At 42.4% G+C, this 20848-nt stretch overlaps 4 protein-coding genes across 39 annotated transcripts in view; all 4 read right to left on the bottom strand.

Annotated features, from left to right (window-relative positions):
• LOC120724149 (protocadherin gamma-C5-like) overlaps positions 1-20848 on the bottom strand; it is a 301683-nt gene that overhangs the window by 57175 nt on the left and 223660 nt on the right. The window contains exon 1 of one of the 36 annotated variants that reach the window (XM_040016154.1): positions 4889-7563. The exons of 31 other annotated variants lie outside the window; for them this stretch is intronic. In XM_040016154.1, the coding sequence (XP_039872088.1) occupies positions 4889-7303 (2415 nt within the window). In that variant the 5' untranslated portion in view covers positions 7304-7563. Of the gene's footprint in view, positions 1-1913; positions 4686-4888; positions 7564-20848 lie in introns of those variants that run through there. 4 more of the 36 variants (XM_040016178.1, XM_040016196.1, XM_040016167.1 and 1 more) reach the window with 4 other exon arrangements.
• Positions 7977-13693, bottom strand: LOC120724157 (putative protocadherin beta-18). The gene is made up of 2 exons (XM_040016203.1): positions 10981-13693; positions 7977-8043 (listed from the first exon to the last, which is right to left on the bottom strand). The coding sequence occupies exons 1-2, from the start codon at positions 13360-13362 to the stop codon at positions 7996-7998; spliced, it is 2430 nt and encodes an 809-aa protein (XP_039872137.1). The 5' UTR covers positions 13363-13693; the 3' UTR covers positions 7977-7995.
• Positions 8366-10460, bottom strand: LOC120724179 (protocadherin gamma-A11-like). The gene is given in 2 exon segments (XM_040016226.1): positions 8366-9559; positions 9561-10460. Coding segments are annotated over 2 exon segments (1950 nt in total). The 5' UTR covers positions 10431-10460; the 3' UTR covers positions 8366-8479.
• On the bottom strand, positions 13837-20674 carry LOC120724156 (protocadherin beta-16-like). Its single transcript, XM_040016202.1, has 2 exons — positions 17976-20674; positions 13837-13982 (listed from the first exon to the last, which is right to left on the bottom strand). The coding sequence occupies exons 1-2, from the start codon at positions 20433-20435 to the stop codon at positions 13962-13964; spliced, it is 2481 nt and encodes an 826-aa protein (XP_039872136.1). The 5' UTR covers positions 20436-20674; the 3' UTR covers positions 13837-13961.

Below are 20848 nucleotides of genomic sequence, written 5' to 3'. Positions count from 1 at the left end.
TATCCTCAAGAAAATACGAAATGCGCGCATTGCTTCCATAGTCCATGTCGCTGGCTTTGACGGTGAGGAGTGACATACCAGGTGAATTATTTTCATTGACGAAAGCGGTCAAAAACTGTTGCGGGAACGTTGGTGCGTGGTCATTTACGTCCGATATTCTTAAATTAATACTCTTGTTTGTGGAAAAAGGCGGGGAACCCTCATCTACTGCTGTAATAGTTATATTATATTCTGGTACTGTTTCACGATCCAAAATATCGTCAGATATCAGACTATAGAAATTAGGTGCGGAGGACTTGATTTTGAAAGGCAAATCTTGGCTAATATAACACCTAACATGACTATTTTTACCCGAGTCCAAATCTTTAATATTGATCATTGCTATGACGGTATTTAGAGGGGAATCTTCTGGTATTGCATTGGAGAGGGAAATGATGCTAATTATAGGGGCATTATCATTTAGGTCGGTCACTTCAATTAGCACCTTGCTTGTGTCTGTAAGGCCCCCTTTGTCCGTGGCTTCAATGTTTATTTCATAATGTTTAGCTTTTTCATAATCTAAAACACCAGTTACACTTATTTCTCCGCTGTGGGGGTCTATAATAAACAGGGAAGATGCACTGCTGGTATGCTGTGAGAACGAAAATGTTATCTCTTCATTTGTTCCCTTATCATTATCAGAGGCACTGACTCTTAAAATAACGGCGCCCTTCGGTGCGTTTTCAGGAACGGTAACCCTGTAAACGGACTGGCTGAATACTGGCGCATTGTCGTTAGCATCCAGAACAATGACGTTTATTTTGACTGAACCCGATTTCTGAGGATTACCTCCATCAAATGCTGTCAGAGTTAATTTATGCTCTTCTTGTTTTTCTCTATCAAGCGATGTGTGAAGAACCATTTCAATATATTTTGTACCATCGGGAAGAGATACAACGTTCAGTTTGAAATTATCTGAAGGGTTGAGTTTGTACGTTTGAATGGTGTTCATTGCTACATCGGGGTCACTGGCACTCTCTAAGGAATAACGAGCCCCCGGTGAGGCAGATTCAATAACCTGGAAATTGTATTCCTTCTTGGAAAAATACGGAGCGTTGTCATTGATATCTAAAATCTGTACATCGATTCTGTGTAGCTCCATTGGATTTTCAAGGATTATTTGGAAATGAAGAGAGCACGGAGACACTTGCTTGCATAATTCTTCCCTGTCTATCCTTTTAGCCACTACTAAAGTCCCTTTTTCTGAATTCAGACCAATGTACTCACTGTCGTCCTCGGTAAATATCCTAGCACGCCCAGATTTCAATCGCTTAATATCCAAACCTAGATCTTGAATTATATTCCCGACAACAGAGCCCGTCGCCATCTCCTCTGGTATAGAATAACGGACCTGACCGACAGCCATTTCTGCGACGCAGATGCAGACAAGCAGCGGCAACAATGAAACAATTTTCTTTTCGGCGAAATAACAAAAAACACCCATAGTGACGAAATTGTTCACAATATCTGAATGAGGCAAAGAAAAAAAAAAACACGGTGGGAAAACGGACCAAATATTTGGTCACAAGTTAACAACTGAGTACGGGGAGTGTGGTTTGTCAGTCTAGCTCCGAATAAAGCAACAGAATGGCGAGGGAGGACCTCGACTAGAAAAAAAGCTCTGATTTTACTGATACTAACCAACAGCGGCACTTAGGGACATAAAAGGGAAATGCAGAAATAGGAGAAATGGATAGATAGATAGATAGATAGATAGATAGATAGATAGATAGATAGATAGATAGATAGATAGATAGATAGATAGATAGATAGATAGATAGACAGACAGACAGACAGACAGACAGACAGACGGATGTTGTGTCTCTGTCCAAGGTACTGGACATTATATAAAGTATTGTAATAATAATTCTAACCTCTAGAGGAGAGTCTGGTTCATCCAGGATGCTCTTTTCACTCTGTATCCGCTGCATCGTTCCTGTAGAACTGGGGTCCATAACTAGCACGTTCTGACTACCAGCTCTGCCGAACTTACAGTCACTCTTTCTGGAGTCAGTCGTCCTGCACACCTCGTAATTGTACACATGTGGCAGAGTCCCTGTGCCCAAAGTGTCTGAGTAACGTGGTGGATAATATGGAATGACAGGCAGGTTGGAGTGGTACAGGATGCGAGACTGTCTCCACCTGTAGATTTTGACTGATATAATAACCACTAAACACGTGATGAAGAGGAAGGAAACTACAGCCAGAGCCAAGACTAAGTAAAAAGTCAGGTTGTCATTGTACTCCTTGTCGTGTGTCAACTCAGTGAACTCCGACAGCACTTCAGGGAAGCTGTCCGCCACCGCCACGTTAACAACGACTGTAGCTGAACGAGAGGGCTGTCCGTTGTCCTCCACTATAACAGTCAGTCTTTGTTTGACAGCATCTTTATCAGTGACTTGGCGGATAGTTCTGATTTCTCCATTCTGTAAGCCCACTTCAAACAGCGCCCTGTCTGTGGCTTTCTGCAGTTTATAGGAGAGCCAGGCATTCTGTCCAGAGTCCACATCAACAGCCACCACTTTCGTCACCAGATAGCCCACATCTGCTGAACGAGGCACCATTTCAGCCACCAGAGAGCCACCAGTCTGGACTGGGTACAGAACCTGAGGGGGGTTGTCGTTCTGGTCCCGGATCATTATTTTCACAGTCACGTTGCTGCTGAGTGGAGGAGAGCCTCCATCCTGCGCTCTTACGCGGAAGTGGAAATCTTTGATCTGCTCGTAGTCAAAAGAGCGCACTGCATGGATGACTCCACTATCAGCACTAACGGACACATATGAGGAGACTGGCACTCCGTTAACGGAGGAGTCCTCCAGTATGTAAGAAACACGGGCATTCTGGTTCCAGTCAACGTCTATTGCTTTCACTGTGAATATAGAGAAACCCGGCGTGTTGTTTTCTACAATGTAGGCCTCATATGAGCTCCTCTCAAAGAGAGGTGCGTTATCATTAACGTCTGAGATCTGTAAGGTGAGAGTGACACTGCTGGAGAGGGAGGGCACTCCCTCATCAGAGCAGGTCACGGTGATGTTATAGTCAGAGGCTCTCTCTCTGTCTAAATCACTGTCTGTCATCAAACTATAGAAATCACTGGTTGTAGACTTCATCACAAAAGGAATATTTTCATTCATTGTGCACTGGACCTTTCCATTTTCACCTGAATCTGCATCCTTAGCATGAATCATTGTGACCGTAGTACCGGGCTTTGCGTCTTCTGTTATTACATTCGATTTAGACATGATATGAATATCAGGCTTATTGTCATTCATATCAATCACGTCAATCTTCACTTTACACGAGTCAACTAGTCCTCCGTCGTCACTTGCACGAATGTTTATCTGAAATGTTCGAGCTTTTTCATAGTCAACATTTCCTATAAGCCGAATTTCACCACTTTCACCGTTTACTTCAAATAAACCACGGGCATTGTCTAATATACTGGAAATTGAATAAGTTATTCTACCGTTAGACCCATGATCCGCATCTGTTGCTGTAACTCTCATTACAGTAGTTCCGACTGCCAAATTTTCTCTTATCGAAGCTTCATAAATTGACTGCGTAAAGACTGGAGCATTGTCATTTACGTCTAAAACAGTGATTAGAATCTGCATTATTCCTGTCATCTGCGGCTCTCCCCCATCCAGCGCCGTCAGTATCAGAGACAAGTGTTCATGTTTTTCTCTGTCAAGAGGTTTGTCTAAGATCATTTCAACGTTATTCGTTCCATCTGCCTGATCATGCAATTTAACCACAAAATTCCCTGACGGTTCAAGTTTATAGGTTTGCAGTCCATTTAAGCCTACATCAGGGTCGACGGCACGATCTAAAATGAATTTAGCCCCACGGACGGCGGATTCGCTAATTTTAAATTTGACGTCATTCTTTTCAAAGGACGGCGGGTTATCGTTAATATCTGTTATCTCAACTGTCACACTGTAAAATTCCATTGGATTTTCTAGTATAATTTGAAAATGCAAAGCGCAAGGCGTTGTTTGCCCACAGAGCGCCTCTCTGTCGATCCTATTCTTGATGAGGAGGACTCCTCTATCGTTATTCAGCTCAAAATATTCATCGGTGTCTGGAGAAAAAATACGAGCTTTACCCGATTTTAATCGTCTAACATCTAAGCCGAAATCTTTTGCCATGTTTCCAACTAGAGAGCCTTTCGACATTTCTTCAGGAATCGAGTAGCTGACCTGTCCGAGTACCGAGCTGAGAGAGAGGACCGAGAAAAACAACAGTACTTGCCCTCCCATTGTTCCCTCTGAAGATATCCCGATGACAAGCAAGTATGGATGCGATTGAATTTTTTTTTTTTATCCCAAATGAAGAGGTTAAAGCTGATTTTCAATCATATTCCCAAAACATAAAAGAGACACGACGTCCTGTGTCCAGTAAACTGTAGACAATGAGGGTTGCTTCTCCCTCTTTCTCTCTCTAAAATAAAGGCATGATGGGAGGTACAAGAGTCGCCGTTAAAATTGAAACGGACTGGGCAACAGCGGCACTTTGAGTTCATGAACTATCATTGCATTTTAAATGTTCAAAATGAAATAACATATGTATATACTAAACATGAAAACTAAACATTTACTATATGGGAAACATTCGAAGAGTTTACGGTTCAAAAATTTTACTCAAAGTAATACAGATATCTGAATTACAAGATTGTGTGACGTGAATTCCTCGAGCTGTATTGACTGCATGAAATAATCAGTTAAATTATTTGAAATGTAAGTTACTTTTACTAAGAAAAAAAAGATCATGTCGCTGTCCGAGGTGCTGAAAATAAGATGACAAGCATTAATTCCTTGATATTAATTTTGAACGGTTGGGAAATTCTAACCTCCAGAGGAGAGTCTGGTTCATCCAGGATGCTCTTTTCACTCTGTATCCGCTGCATCGTTCCTGTAGAACTGGGGTCCATTATCAGCACGTTCTGACTACCAGCTCTGCCGAACTTACAGTCACTCTTTCTGGAGTCAGTCGTCCTGCACACCTCGTAATTGTACACATGTGGCAGAGTCCCTGTCCCCAAAGTGTCTGAGTAACGTGGTGGATAATATGGAATGACAGGGAGGTTGGAGTGATACAGGATGCGAGACTGTTTCCACCTGTAGATTTTGACTGATATAATAACCACTAAACACGTGATGAAGAGGAAGGAAACTACAGCCAGAGCCAAGACTAAGTAAAAAGTCAGGTTGTCATTGTACTCCTTGTCGTGTGTCAACTCAGTGAACTCCGACAGCACTTCAGGGAAGCTGTCCGCCACCGCCACGTTAACAACGACTGTAGCTGAACGAGAGGGCTGCCCGTTGTCCTCCACTATAACAGTCAGTCTTTGTTTGACAGCATCTTTATCAGTGACTTGGCGGATAGTTCTGATTTCTCCATTCTGTAAGCCCACTTCAAACAGCGCCCTGTCTGTGGCTTTCTGCAGTTTATAGGAGAGCCAGGCATTCTGTCCAGAGTCCACATCAACAGCCACCACTTTAGTGACCAGATAGCCCACATCTGCTGAACGAGGCACCATTTCAGCCACCAGAGAGCCACCAGTCTGGACTGGGTACAGAACCTGAGGGGGGTTGTCGTTCTGGTCTTGGATCATTACTTTCACAGTCACGTTGCTGCTGAGGGGAGGAGAGCCTCCATCCTGCGCTCTTACGCGGAAGTGGAAATCTTTGATCTGTTCGTAGTCAAAAGAGCGCACTGCATGGATGACTCCACTATCTGCACTAACGGACACATATGAGGAGACTGGCACTCCGTTAACGGAGGAGTCCTCCAGTATGTAAGAAACACGGGCATTCTGGTTCCAGTCAGCGTCTGTGGCTTTGACTGTGAATATAGAGAGACCTGGTGTATTGTTTTCTACAATGTAGGCCTCATATGAGCTCCTCTCAAAGACAGGTGCGTTATCATTAACGTCTGAGATCTGTAAGGTGAGAGTGACGCTGCTGGAGAGGGAGGGCACTCCCTCATCAGAGCAGGTCACAGTGATGTTATACTCAGAGGCTCTCTCTCTGTCTAAATCACTGTCTGTCATCAAACTATAGAATTTTTCTGAAACTGACTTCAATATGAAACTATTACTGTCATTGATGTCGCATTGCACTTTTCCATTTTCAGATGAATCTGCATCTTCTACATTTATCATTGTTACAACGGTGTTAGGCTTCGCATCTTCTGATATAACATTTGATTTAGACATGATATGAATGTCGGGGCGGTTGTCATTCGTGTCTATTACATCAGCTATTAATTTGCATGAACCACTTAAACCTCCGTCATCACTCGCTCGAATATTAATCTGAAAAGTTCTGGTTTTCTCATAATCAACCTTTCCAATCAAAGTGACCTCACCGCTTCTTTTATTGATTTCAAAAATACCATAGGCATGATCTAGCATAGCTGAAATTGAATAAGTTATTCTGCCATTAGACCCGTCATCTGCATCAGTTGCAGTAACTGTCCCTACAACAGTTCCGACTGGTGCATTTTCCTTTATAAATGCTTTATAAACGGGCTGTGTAAAAACGGGAGCATTGTCATTAGCGTCTAAAACATTAATGTGAATCTGCATCGTTCCCGTCATCCGCGGCTCGCCACCATCCACCGCCGTCAGAACCAAACGTAGGTGTTCATTTTTCTCTCTGTCCAGCGGTGCATTCAGAACCATCTCCACGTTTTTACTACCCTGTCCCTGATTATTTATTTTCAGAGAAAATATATCACTTGGTTTAAGAGCATATGCTTTTAAACTATTTTCGCCCACATCAAGATCGGTCGCCCGATCTAAAACGAATGCTGTGCCACTCAGCGCAGATTCGCTTATATTAAAATGTGCCTCGTTCGTGATGAAAGTCGGAGGATTGTCATTTATATCTGTGATTTCAACAGTGACACTATAAAATTCCATCGGATTTTCTAATAAAATCTGAAAATGTAAAGCGCAAGGCGTCATTTGTCCACACAGCGCCTCTCTGTCTATCCTTTCTTTAAGTAGGAGAATTCCCCTTTCGCTGTTTAGCTCGATGTAAGCTGTGTTGTCTCGAGTAAAAACCCGAGCCCTGCCGGATTTCAGTCTTTGGATGTCTAAACCTAAATCCTGAGCTATGTTACCAACGAAAGAGCCTTTCGCCATTTCCTCAGGAATAGAGTAGCTGACCTGTCCGACAGCTGCACTGAGGGAGAGGACCGAAATGAACAATAGTACTTGCCGTCTCGCTGTTATTCCTGCCATCATCAAAATATCCATATGTAAACCCTTTGTCCCGATTCACGTTAACTGAACAGAAATCCGTAACAGAAAGCCCAAGGTTTATGTATCTGCGTTCGGTTACATTCCCACAAACGGTTTTTTATTGAATCTCTGAGCTGTGCTTCTCAACAAAATAGAAGGAGATGATGGGAGGTACTACTACACATCAGCGACGAACTGATACATCCTGGTCAACAGCGTCCCTCTGAGTTCAAAGTAAAAAATACATAAGAATTACTCATGAAAACTGAAGAGTAATGTCTAGGTAGAAATGAAATTGCTGTATAAGGACTGATTTTAATACGATAAACAAAACTTAGAATGAGGAAATCCATCTCCATTAAATAAGAAAGAGCAATGAGCGAGCCTATTTTGAACAGGTAATTGAGATAGAAATGAGAATGTTTTCAAATACTGAAAGATGTTTTGAACCTAGAGTGAGAATAGGCGAGAATAATATGTTTCCATCAATAAAACTCTGTATACCTGAAATTACAATCAATACCGAGAACTAGAAACAATATAAAGGCTGGACATTAAAAACAAACAAACAAAACAAAAAACAACAACAAACAAATTAAATGTAAACGAAAATCTCCTTAGGTTAAATCTATGAAATAAGTTACAAAGGTAATCTCTATCCATGGTTCTGACTGAAGACGGAAAAAGAATCACAACCACGTTACATATTAAAACGGGCCTGCATTTGCTACAGAAATGAAACTAAAATAACCAACCTCTAGAGGAGAGTCTGGTTCATCCAGGATGCTCTTTTCACTCTGTATCCGCTGCATCGTTCCTGTAGAACTAGGGTCCATTATCAGCACGTTCTGACTACCAGCTCTGCCAAACTTACAGTCACTCTTTCTGGAGTCAGTCGTCCTGCACACCTCGTAATTATACACATGGGGCAGAGTCCCTGTCCCCAAAGTGTCTGAGTAACGTGGTGGATAATATGGAATGACAGGCAGGTTGGAGTGATACAGGATGCGAGACTGTCTCCACCTGTAGATTTTGACTGATATAATAACCACTAAACACGTGATGAAGAGGAAGGAAACTACAGCCAGAGCCAAGACTAAGTAAAAAGTCAGGTTGTCATTGTACTCCTTGTCGTGTGTCAACTCAGTGAACTCCGACAGCACTTCAGGGAAGCTGTCCGCCACCGCCACGTTAACAATGACTGTAGCTAGAACGAGAGGGCTGTCCGTTGTCCTCCACTATAACAGTCAGTCTTTGTTTGACAGCATCTTTATCAGTGACTTGGCGGATAGTTCTGATTTCTCCATTCTGTAAGCCCACTTCAAACAGCGCCCTGTCTGTGGCTTTCTGCAGTTTATAGGAGAGCCAGGCATTCTGTCCAGAGTCCACATCAACAGCCACCACTTTAGTCACCAGATAGCCCACATCTGCTGAACGAGGCACCATTTCAGCCACCAGAGAGCCACCAGTCTGGACTGGGTATAGAACCTGAGGGGGGTTGTCGTTCTGGTCTTGGATCATTATTTTCACAGTCACGTTGCTGCTGAGTGGAGGAGAGCCTCCATCCTGCGCTTTTACGCGGAAGTGGAAGTCTTTGATCTGCTCGTAGTCAAAAGAGCGCACTGCATGGATGACTCCACTATCAGCACTAATGGACACATATGAAGAGACTGGCACTCCGTTAAGGGAGGAGTCCTCCAGTATGTAAGAAACACGGGCATTCTGGTTCCAATCAGCGTCTGTTGCTTTCACTGTGAATATAGAGAGACTTGGTGTATTGTTTTCTACAATGTAGGCCTCATATGAGCTCCTCTCAAAGACAGGTGCGTTATCATTAATGTCTGAGATGTGTAAGGTGAGAGTGACGCTGCTGGAGAGGGAGGGCACTCCCTCATCAGAGCAGGTCACAGTGATGTTATACTCAGAGGCTCTCTCTCTGTCTAAATCACTGTCTGTCACTAAGGTATAGAAATTATTAGATGTGGATTTCAACACGAAAGGAATATTATCACTTATAAAACATTGAACTTTACCATATTCATCTGAGTCTGGGTCTTGAATGTTAATCATTGTAACAACTGTGTTGGGCTTTGCACTCTCTGATATAATTGTTGATTTAGACATAATTTTAATCGTTGGTTCATTGTCATTTATATCAACGACATCGACAATAACTTTGCAAGAATCAGTGAGTCCTCCGTTATCCCTTGCCCGTACATTGATTTGGAAATGTCTTTTCTTTTCATAATCCAACCGCCCAATCAATTTAACTTTCACCGTTTTCATCGTTTATTTCAAACATATGTCTGACGTCATCCAAAGTATTTGTGATTGAATATGTTATTTTGCCATTCAATCCATGATCAGCATCTGAAGCACGAACAAAAGTCACAGTTGTGCCTTTTGTAGCATTTTCGGATACAGTGCCTTTGTACACCTGCTGCGTAAAAACGGGTGCGTTGTCATTGACATCTAACACTGAAATAAAAATCTGCATTGTTCCTGACATCTGTGGCTCTCCTCCATCTACAGCGGTCAACACTAACGCAATAAAATCATTTTTCTCTCTGTCCAAGGGCTTTTGTAAGACCATTTCAACATTTTTTGTACCGTCAGCTTGGTTGTGCAATTTAAGCATAAAATTATCGCTTGGTTTGAGGACATAACTTTGGAGAGTGTTTGTACCCACATCCAAATCTACAGCTCTTTCTAAATCAAATTTAGCCCCAACAACAGCAGACTCACTAATGATGAATTTAATTTCATTTTTTTCAAACGTTGGCGGATTATCATTAATGTCTGTTATTTCAACTGTAACACTGTAAAACTCCATAGGATTTTCTAACACAATCTGAAAATGCACAGCGCACGGCGTCGTGTCACCGCATAACGCCTCTCTGTCTATTCGCTCTCTGATTAGAAGGGCTCCTCTCTCGGCGTTTAACTCGACATATTCTCTGTTATCACCGGAATAAACACGAGCGTTGCCCAGCTTTAGCCTTTTAACATCTAAGCCTAAATCCTGAGCTATATTTCCAACTAAGGTACCTTTCGCCATTTCCTCCGGAACAGAGTAACTGACCTGCCCGAAAGCATCACAAACAACCAAAAGTAAAATAAACAGCTGTACTTGCCGTCTCATTTTGTGTATGTGGGTCGTTAAGATTAAAAGAAAGATTCCTAAAAATCCCTTTGGATGGCAGACCGACAATCACAATTAATACGAAGAAAAACAATCCTCAGAACGGAAGGAAAATTGTTACAATTTGCGTCGCCTTTGTGCATATCCGCCTGACAAACGAAGACAATGCGGTCGGTCCTGCAGTTTCTCTCTAATACACCGAAAAGGAGAGGCGGCTCAGCAGAAAATATACCACAACTGCAACAAAGAAGGCAACAGCGGCCCATTGAGTTCAAAAAGCAAAATTACAGGAGAAATGATGACACATAACAAAAGCGTGAATACCCAGAAAGTCACTCAATTTTAAATGTTGTGTATAACATTTTTGTTTTATAAAAACTGTCCAAAATCAAAGACAAATCCCACAAAAGTTGAAAACGAGCCTCAAATCATGTTAAATACGTAAACTAAATGATATACTTATACATGTTGCTCTCCAAGGTGCTGAAAAAAAGACTAACGAAAATAACAAGTTATATTGCGCCGTTTGTGATGTAATATTAATTCTAACCTCTAGAGGAGAGTCTGGTTCATCCAGGATGCTCTTTTCACTCTGTATCCGCTGCATCGTTCCTGTAGAACTGGGGTCCATTATCAGCACGTTCTGACTACCAGCTCTGCCGAACTTACAGTCACTCTTTCTGGAGTCAGTCGTCCTGCACACCTCGTAATTGTACACATGGGGCAGAGTCCCTGTCCCCAAAGTGTCTGAGTAACGTGGTGGATAATATGGAATGACAGGCAGGTTGGAGTGATACAGGATGCGAGACTGTCTCCACCTGTAGATTTTGACTGATATAATAACCACTAAACACGTGATGAAGAGGAAGGAAACTACAGCCAGAGCCAAGACTAAGTAAAAAGTCAGGTTGTCATTGTACTCCTTGTCGTGTGTCAACTCAGTGAACTCGGATAGCACTTCAGGGAAGCTGTCCGCCACCGCCACGTTAACAATGACTGTAGCTGAACGAGAAGGCTGCCCGTTGTCCTCCACAATAACAGTCAGTCTTTGTTTGACAGCATCTTTATCAGTGACTTGGCGGATAGTTCTGATTTCTCCATTCTGTAAGCCCACTTCAAACAGCGCCCTGTCTGTGGCTTTCTGCAGTTTATAGGAGAGCCAGGCATTCTGTCCAGAGTCCACATCAACAGCCACCACTTTAGTGACCAGATAGCCCACATCTGCTGAACGAGGAACCATTTCAGCCACCAGAGAGCCACCAGTCTGGACTGGGTACAGAACCTGAGGGGGGTTGTCGTTCTGGTCTTGGATCATTATTTTCACAGTCACGTTGCTGCTGAGTGGAGGAGAACCTCCATCCTGTGCTTTTACGCGGAAGTGGAAATCTTTGATCTGTTCGTAGTCAAAAGAGCGCACTGCATGGATGACTCCACTATCTGCACTAACGGACACATATGAGGAGACTGGCACTCCGTTAACGGAGGAGTCCTCCAGTACGTAAGAAACACGGGCATTCTGGTTCCAGTCAGCGTCTGTGGCTTTGACTGTGAATATAGAGAGACCTGGCGTGTTGTTTTCTACAATGTAGGCCTCATATGAGCTTCTCTCAAAGACAGGTGCGTTATCATTAACGTCTGAGATCTGTAAGGTGAGAGTGACGCTGCTGGAGAGGGAGGGCACTCCCTCATCAGTGCAGGTCACAGTGATGTTATACTCAGAGGCTCTCTCTCTGTCTAATTCACTGTCTGTTATAATGCTGTAAAAATTGCTGGATGTAGAAGTAATTGCAAATGGTGTGTTTTTATTAATCATACACCCGACTTTACCATTTACGTCGGAATCAGGATCATTAACACTCATTACAGCTACCACTGTGCCCGAAGGCGAATCTTCTCCTATTGAAATTGACGACGATATTATTTTTATAACTGGACTGTTGTCATTAATGTCTCCTACATCAATAATGACTTTGCTCGAATCAGACAGTCCTCCTCTGTCCACTGCCTCTACGTAAATCTCATACTTTTGGGCTTTTTCATAATCAAGAGGGGCATTTAGTACAAGATGCCCGTCTTCCGTAATGACGAATACATTTGAAAGGCCCCTCATGGTATTTCCAATTACGTAGCTAACCTCCCCATTAGAGCCTTTATCTGCATCGGAGGCGCTCACTTTGGTAATGACTGTCCCGTTGACTGAGTTCTCTTTGATTTCAGCTTTGTAAACGGTTTGTGTAAAAACAGGGGCGTTATCATTAACGTCTAACACTGTAATATGAATCTGCATAGTCCCAGACCTTTGAGGCTCTCCTCCATCAACAACTGTTAACAGCAATGATGCATACTCCTGCTTCTCTCTGTCTAGAGACTTCTGTAAAATCATCTCGACCTTTTTACCACCATCAGACTGACTGTTCATTTTAAGTATAAAATTGTCGTTGGGCTTCAATGTATAGCTCTGAAGACCATTTAATCCTATATCTGGATCTATTGCTTTTTCTAGCATGAATTTAGAACCGACGACTGCAGACTCGCTGATTTCAAAGCGCCTCTCTTCCCTTTCAAATACGGGAGCGTTGTCATTAATGTCTGTGATTACTACAGTGACGGGAAATATTTCTATTGGATTTTCTAAAGCAATTTGAAAATGTAAAGCACAAGGCGTCGTCTGGCCACAGAGAGCCTCGCGGTCTATTTTTTCTTTGATGACGAGTAGTCCCTTTTCCTTGTTAAGCTGAAGATACTCTGCATTGTCTCCGGTGTGGATACGAGCTCTGCCGGCTTGTAATCGTTTAACATCTAAACCCAAATCCTGAGCTATATAACCGACTAAAGAGCCTTTCGCCATTTCCTCGGGGATAGAGAAGCTGACCTGACCGAACACAAAACGAGGAAAGACGACCAAGAAAAACAACAGTACTTGCCCTTTCATTGTTCTGTTAAGCACATCCGTCGAACAGAACTAATGTTCTTTCTTTGTTTCGCAATCCGCGTTACAGAGCAAAAATTAAATGTACAGCTAAGTTTTGATGAATTAAAATCCAACGATATGGTTATTCCATGAAGATTATTCGTGCCTTCTACCTTATGCACTACAGTGTATTCCGCATGCACACGGGTCCTTCGCTCTTTGAGAGGACGGAGGATGTGCCGTGTTTCAAATCATTTAAAAACATGCTGGCGCTGGTCAACAGCGGCCCACTGAGTTCAAAACTCGAAAGTGCAATGTTCAGGATTTAAAAGTCTCTCTAACACTACACCTATAAATTTTAGCGAAAATACCAGACAAAACACATTAATGATTCCGTTTTAATTACAAATAAGATAATACTAAATTAGACAACGAGTTCCCTTAATGAGAAAATATTAATTCAATACGAAACTACTCAACTGAAGTGTAAGCAAAATAGGACAATGATTAGGGAAAAAAAGATACACAATAATAAAAGCGATAATCCCTTCGCTATCCAAGGTACTGAAATTACTTGGACAGGTAGTAAAAACAGCGGGGAATAGTATTGTATAGGTTTATCAGAATTTAAAGAGTCTAACCTCTAGAGGAGAGTCTGGTTCATCCAGGATGCTCTTTTCACTCTGTATCCGCTGCATCGTTCCTGTAGAACTGGGGTCCATTATCAGCACGTTCTGACTACCAGCTCTGCCGAACTTACAGTCACTCTTTCTGGAGTCAGTCGTCCTGCACACCTCGTAATTGTACACATGGGGCAGAGTCCCTGTCCCCAAAGTGTCTGAGTAACGTGGTGGATAATATGGAATGACAGGCAGGTTGGAGTGATACAGGATGCGAGACTGTCTCCACCTGTAGATTTTGACTGATATAATAACCACTAAACACGTGATGAAGAGGAAGGAAACTACAGCCAGAGCCAAGACTAAGTAAAAAGTCAGGTTGTCATTGTACTCCTTGTCGTGTGTCAACTCAGTGAACTCCGACAGCACTTCAGGGAAGCTGTCCGCCACCGCCACGTTAACAACGACTGTAGCTGAACGAGAAGGCTGCCCGTTGTCCTCCACTATAACAGTCAGTCTTTGTTTGACAGCATCTTTATCAGTGACTTGGCGGATAGTTCTGATTTCTCCATTCTGTAAGCCCACTTCAAACAGCGCCCTGTCTGTGGCTTTCTGCAGTTTATAGGAGAGCCAGGCATTCTGTCCAGAGTCCACATCAACTGCCACCACTTTCGTCACCAGATAGCCCACATCTGCTGAACGAGGCACCATTTCAGCCACCAGAGAGCCACCAGTCTGGACTGGGTACAGAACCTGAGGGGGGTTGTCGTTCTGGTCCTGGATCATTATTTTCACAGTCACGTTGCTGCTGAGTGGAGGAGAGCCTCCATCCTGCACTTTTATGCGGAAGTGGAAATCTTTGATCTGCTCGTAGTCAAAAGAGCGCACTGCATGGATGACTCCACTATCAGCACTAACGGACACATACGAGGAGACTGGCACTCCGTTAAGGGAGGAGTCCTCCAGTATGTAAGAAACACGGGCATTCTGGTTCCAGTCAGCATCTGTGGCTTTGACTGTGAATATAGAGAGACCTGGTGTGTTGTTTTCTACAATGTAGGCCTCATATGAGCTCCTCTCAAAGACAGGTGCGTTATCATTAACGTCTGAGATCTGTAAGGTGAGAGTGACGCTGCTGGAGAGGGAGGGCACTCCCTCATCAGTGCAGATCACAGTGATGTTATAGTCAGAGGCTCTCTCTCTGTCTAAATCACTGTCTGTCACTAAACTATAGAAATTGTTAGATGTAAATTTAATTTCAAATGGAATATTTTCATTTATCACGCAATTCACTTTCCCATTATTTTCAGAATCAGGGTCATTTACGCTCATTAAAGCTATTACTGTCTTGCGAGCTGAGTCCTCCGGTATTGAACCTGACGCTGAAATCATATTTACAACGGGGCTATTGTCATTCACGTCAATTACATCGATGATTAGTTTACTTGAGTCAGAGAGTCCACCTTGATCGATTGCTTCTATGTCGATATTATACGTTTTTTCAGTTTCATAGTCAATCGGACCATCTAACATCACATCACCATCACTATTAATATGAAATAACTTTGAAACTGTATCCATGCTATTTCCGATTACATAGGTCACCTCTCCATTTGTGCCTTTGTCTGCGTCAGAAGCCGTGACCTTAGTAACAAGTGTTCCCTTAACAGAGTTTTCTGTAATGCTTGCTTTGTAAACGGGTTTACTAAAAGCAGGTGCATTGTCATTTACATCTAATACGGTAACATAGATTTTCATTGTTCCCGTCATTTGCGGTTCACCTCCATCTTCCGCAGTCAAAACTAAAGATATATGTTCTTGTTTCTCTCGGTCCAATGGCTTCTGTAAAAGCATTTCTACTTTCTTGCTTCCATCACTTTGTGCGTGCAATTTAAGAACAAAATTGTCACTCGGCTTAAGAGTGTATCTCTGCAGACCATTCAGTCCGATATCTGGGTCTATTGCTTTTTCTAGCATAAACTTAGAGCCGACGATCGCTGATTCGCTGATTTCAAACACTCTCTCCTCCTTTTGGAAAACGGGAGCATTATCATTAACATCGGTAATTTCAACCGTAACTGGGAATAATTCCAGTGGGCTCTCTAACGTTATTTGAAAATGTAAAGCACAAGGCGTTGTCTGTCTGCACAGGACTTCGCGGTCTATATTTTCTTTAATGAGGAGGACTCCTCTTTCTCTATTCAGCTCGATGTACTGAACGCTGTCTCCGGTATAGAGACGAGCTTTACCTGACCTAAGACGTTTGACATCTAAACCTAAATCTTGGGCTATATTGCCCACCAAAGATCCTTTCGCCATTTCTTCTGGAACTGAATAGCTAACCTGCCCGACCACATAACTGAGGCAGAAAATGGAGATTATCAGTACTTGCCGTTCCATTGTTCTGTCCGACACCGCTGTCACACCACGGCTATGTTGTTTTATTCCGTTTAACGATTAAAATTCCACCAAAATGAATAGAAAAGATAAAAAGGAATCTGTTTTAATCCACCCGTTACAGTAGGAATCCGTTTTAAGGTGCCCGTGAATTTGATCTGATTCCTAAACTGTGTGTCCTACGTCTGAGTATGCTTCGTAATATGCCGGGATGCTGACTGGATGGATGTGTTATTAAAGAGAGTCAATAACTTGACACATTGTGCAACAGCGGCGCGATGAGTTCACAAGGTGAAAGTACACGAGGCAAACAGTAGAAGAAGAAGGACAAAAAAGAAGCAGAAAAAAGCAAGCGCATGTCTATAATGAAAATGAGGAGGATGACAGAAAAACCAAACGGCGTTTTCTCATCTTAAGCAACACTGGAATGAACGTAACAATGGAAATTCATTCACACAGAATGAAAACGAGAGATTGTTGAAAAAAAAAAAAAAAGAATTTACTCCAGGCATACAAATATATACAAGAGGCGCATAAAAAGGACTAACAATGTAGAACTGTGCCCTATTTGTCACTGTCCAAGGTGCTGAATCGCTGTTGGACTCGCGTTTATTTTTCACAGAATAGTACCTCACGCATACACGCAGATTAAAAAATATATATTAAACCCAAAAGACAGACCTCTATAGCAGAGTCTGGTTCATCCAGAAACACAAGTCTGGTGCAGACATCTTGATGCATGCTCAATCATCCAGGTAAGCAAATCCTCAAAAGTTAATTCTGTTCATCTGGACATAACGTTTTCAGTGGGACAAACGTTTCGTCACTCATCAGTCTCAGCTGACTGCAGATTTCCCCAATCTTATAAGCAGTACATTTGCATAATGACTGAAACTAGCACCACTGAAGGAACAATGGGCTGGGAGGTTCGTTCCTAGGAACTGAAGAAGTCACTTGGATGAGCGACAAAACCTTTCTCCCACTGAAACGCTACGTCAAGATGAACAGAATCACCGATCTGGTTCAGACAGAAAAAAAGTTAACACTTCAAAGTTGGCCAAATCATTTTTAACTAACCTCCAGAGGAGAGTCAGAAGAATCTCACAAAAGTTGAAAACCATCCCCAAATAATGTTAAATACGTAGCAGTTTTTTCATAACAAACTAAATGATATACTTATACATGTTACTCTCTAAGGTGCTGAAGAAAACAAAGATTAACTAAAATAACAAGTTATTGTCCAGGGTGTACCCCGCCTCTCGGCTTATGACAGCTGGGATAAGGTTCAGCACCCCCGCAACCCCGAAAAGGATAAGCGGAAGCGAATAGATGTATGTATGTAGAAAGACGACAAAAGTGTAAATACCCAGAAAGCCACTTAAATTTAAATGGTGTGTATAACATTGTATATAAAAACTGTCTAAAATAAAAGAAGAATCTCACAAAAGTTGAAAACGATCCTCAGATCATATTAAATACGTAGCAGTCTTTTTCATATCAAGCTAAATTATATCGTTACATGTTGCTCTCCAAGGTGCTGAAAAAAAAGAAAGACTAACTAAAATAACAAGTTATAAAGATATATTGTGCCATTTGTGATGTAATAATTATTCTAACCTCTAGAGGAGAGTCTGGTTCATCCAGGATGCTCTTTTCACTCTGTATCCGCTGCATCGTTCCTGTAGAACTGGGGTCCATTATCAGCACGTTCTGACTACCAGCTCTGCCGAACTTACAGTCACTCTTTCTGGAGTCAGTCGTCCTGCACACCTCGTAATTGTACACATGGGGCAGAGTCCCTGTCCCTAAAGTGTCTGAGTAACGTGGTGGATAATATGGAATGACAGGGAGGTTGGAGTGATACAGGATGCGAGACTGTCTCCACCTGTAGATTTTGACTGATATAATAACCACTAAACACGTGATGAAGAGGAAGGAAACTACAGCCAGAGCCAAGACTAAGTAAAAAGTCAGGTTGTCATTGTACTCCTTGTCGTGGGTCAACTCAGTGAACTCCGACAGCACCTCAGGGAAGCTGTCCGCCACCGCCACGTTAACAATGACTGTAGCAGAACGAGAGGGCTGTCCGTTGTCCTCCACTATAACAGTCAGTCTTTGTTTGACAGCATCTTTATCAGTGACTTGGCGGATAGTTCTGATTTCTCCATTCTGTAAGCCCACTTCAAACAGCGCCCTGTCTGTGGCTTTCTGCAGTTTGTAGGAGAGCCAGGCATTCTGTCCAGAGTCCACATCAACAGCCACCACTTTAGTCACCAGATAGCCCACATCTGCTGAACGAGGCACCATTTCAGCCACCAGAGAGCCACCAGTCTGGACTGGGTACAGAACCTGAGGGGGGTTGTCGTTCTGGTCTTGGATCATTATTTTCACAGTCACGTTGCTGCTGAGTGGAGGAGAGCCTCCATCCTGCGCTTTTACGCTGAAGTGGAAATCTTTGATCTGCTCGTAGTCAAAAGAGCGCACTGCATGGATGACTCCACTATCTGCACTAACGGACACATACGAGGAGACTGGCACCCCGTTAACGGAGGAGTCCTCCAGTATGTAAGAAACACGGGCATTCTGATTCCAGTCAGCGTCTGTTGCTTTCACTGTGAATATAGAGAGACCTGGTGTGTTGTTTTCTACAATGTAGGCCTCATATGAGCTTCTCTCAAAGACAGGTGCGTTATCATTAACGTCTGAGATCTGTAAGGTGAGAGTGACACTGCTGGAAAGAGAGGGCACTCCCTCATCAGTGCAGGTCACAGTGATATTATAATGAGACGCAACTTCTCTGTCTAAAGCAACCTCTGTCAGCAAATTGTAAAAGCCATTCATGGTATTAAGTATTTTAAAAGGAGCATTATCATTAATATTACACTTCACCTCTCCATTCCTGTCAGAGTCAGGGTCATTTACGCTTAGCATTGCAATTACAGTACTCTCAGGCGAGTCTTCTAAAATGGCATCTGACTTAGAGAGTATTTTCAGCTGAGGGCTGTTGTCATTGACATCAGTAACATCTAAGAGAATCTTACTGGAATCAGAGAGCCCACCATTGTCCGTAGCTTCTATATCTATTTGGAAGAGCTTCGTTTTTTCATAGTCTATTTGACCGATCACGATAACCTCTCCAGTTTTTCTATCAATGTGAAATAAATCGGACAAACGACGTTTGCTGTTTGAAATTGCGTATGATATTTCCCCGTTAGAGCCTCCATCTTTGTCAGATGCTCTAACAGTTATAACGCTGGTTCCAGCCGGTGAATTCTCGGTTATTGTTGCTTTATATACTGGCTTAGTGAAAATTGGTGCATTGTCGTTTGCATCCAATACGTTAACAGTGATCTGCATTGTACCTGACATACGCGGCTGCCCGCCATCCTGAGCAGTTAATAATAACAATATATGTTGTTCTTGCTCTCGATCCAGAGGCTTCTGTAGAATCATTTCCACCTTCTTACTCCCATCCGCTTGGTTCTCTAATTTCAGCGCAAAGTTGTTTGTTGGATTAAGGGAATAGCTCTGGAGACCATTTGTACCGATGTCAGCATCGATGGCTTTCTCCAGCACAAATTTAGACCCAATGATGGTTGACTCGCTGATTTCGAAGCGCTTTTCGCTCGATGCAAAGCTGGGAGCATTGTCATTAATATCTGTGATTTCTATTGTTATTCGAAACAGTTCCATCGGATTTTCCAGAATCATCTGTAAAAGTAAAGCACAGGGCGTCGTGTCGCCACACAGCGTTTCTCTGTCTATCCTTTCTTTTATAAGGAGGACACCACGGTCTCTATTCAGCTCAATATATTCGGCACTATCTCCAGAATGAACGCGCGCTCTGCCGGATTTCAGCCTTTTAATGTCTAAACCTAAATCCTGAGCCACATTACACACTAAAGACCCTTTCTCCATTTCCTCAGGAATGGAGTAACTGACCTGCCCGAACACCGAGCTGAGAAAGAAAACCAAGAAGAACAACAGTACTTGCCGCCTCATTGCTTTGCAGGGATAATCCTGTGTCCTATTAATAAAACTGCAATCCACACGAATCATGATAATAATTCCGACCATATCTCAAAGACAGTTTCAGCGAAAAAAGAATAACTTTTCGATCTCCGTAAGCGGTATTCCTTATAAAAGAGAACAGGCGGTTACTGTGCGTTTCATTGTCTACCAGTGTGCAAATCTAAAGGGGAGGTACAAGTTTCAGCGTTGACGAATGCTGCCATACTCGGGCCAATAGCGGCCCTTTCTGTTCAACAGACCAAACAGCAAAATCTGGAATGAGGATGATGATGATGCTCATAGAAAACAAAAACAAAAACAACAACTATTATTATTATTATTATTATTATTATTATTATTATTATTATTATGACGACTAGTAAAATTTAAAGGTTTTAGATAATCTAACCTGTTACAGATTAGATTATATTACACAACTGACAATGTAACCATTTAAGTGTTTTAATAATTAAAACTAA

This window comes from Simochromis diagramma, unplaced genomic scaffold (assembly GCF_900408965.1).
Source record: "Simochromis diagramma unplaced genomic scaffold, fSimDia1.1 OVJJ01000685.1, whole genome shotgun sequence".
NCBI classification, from domain to species: domain Eukaryota; kingdom Metazoa; phylum Chordata; class Actinopteri; order Cichliformes; family Cichlidae; genus Simochromis; species Simochromis diagramma.
Note: the sequence above shows the minus strand (reverse complement) of the source record. Positions and strands in the feature narration are given on the sequence as shown.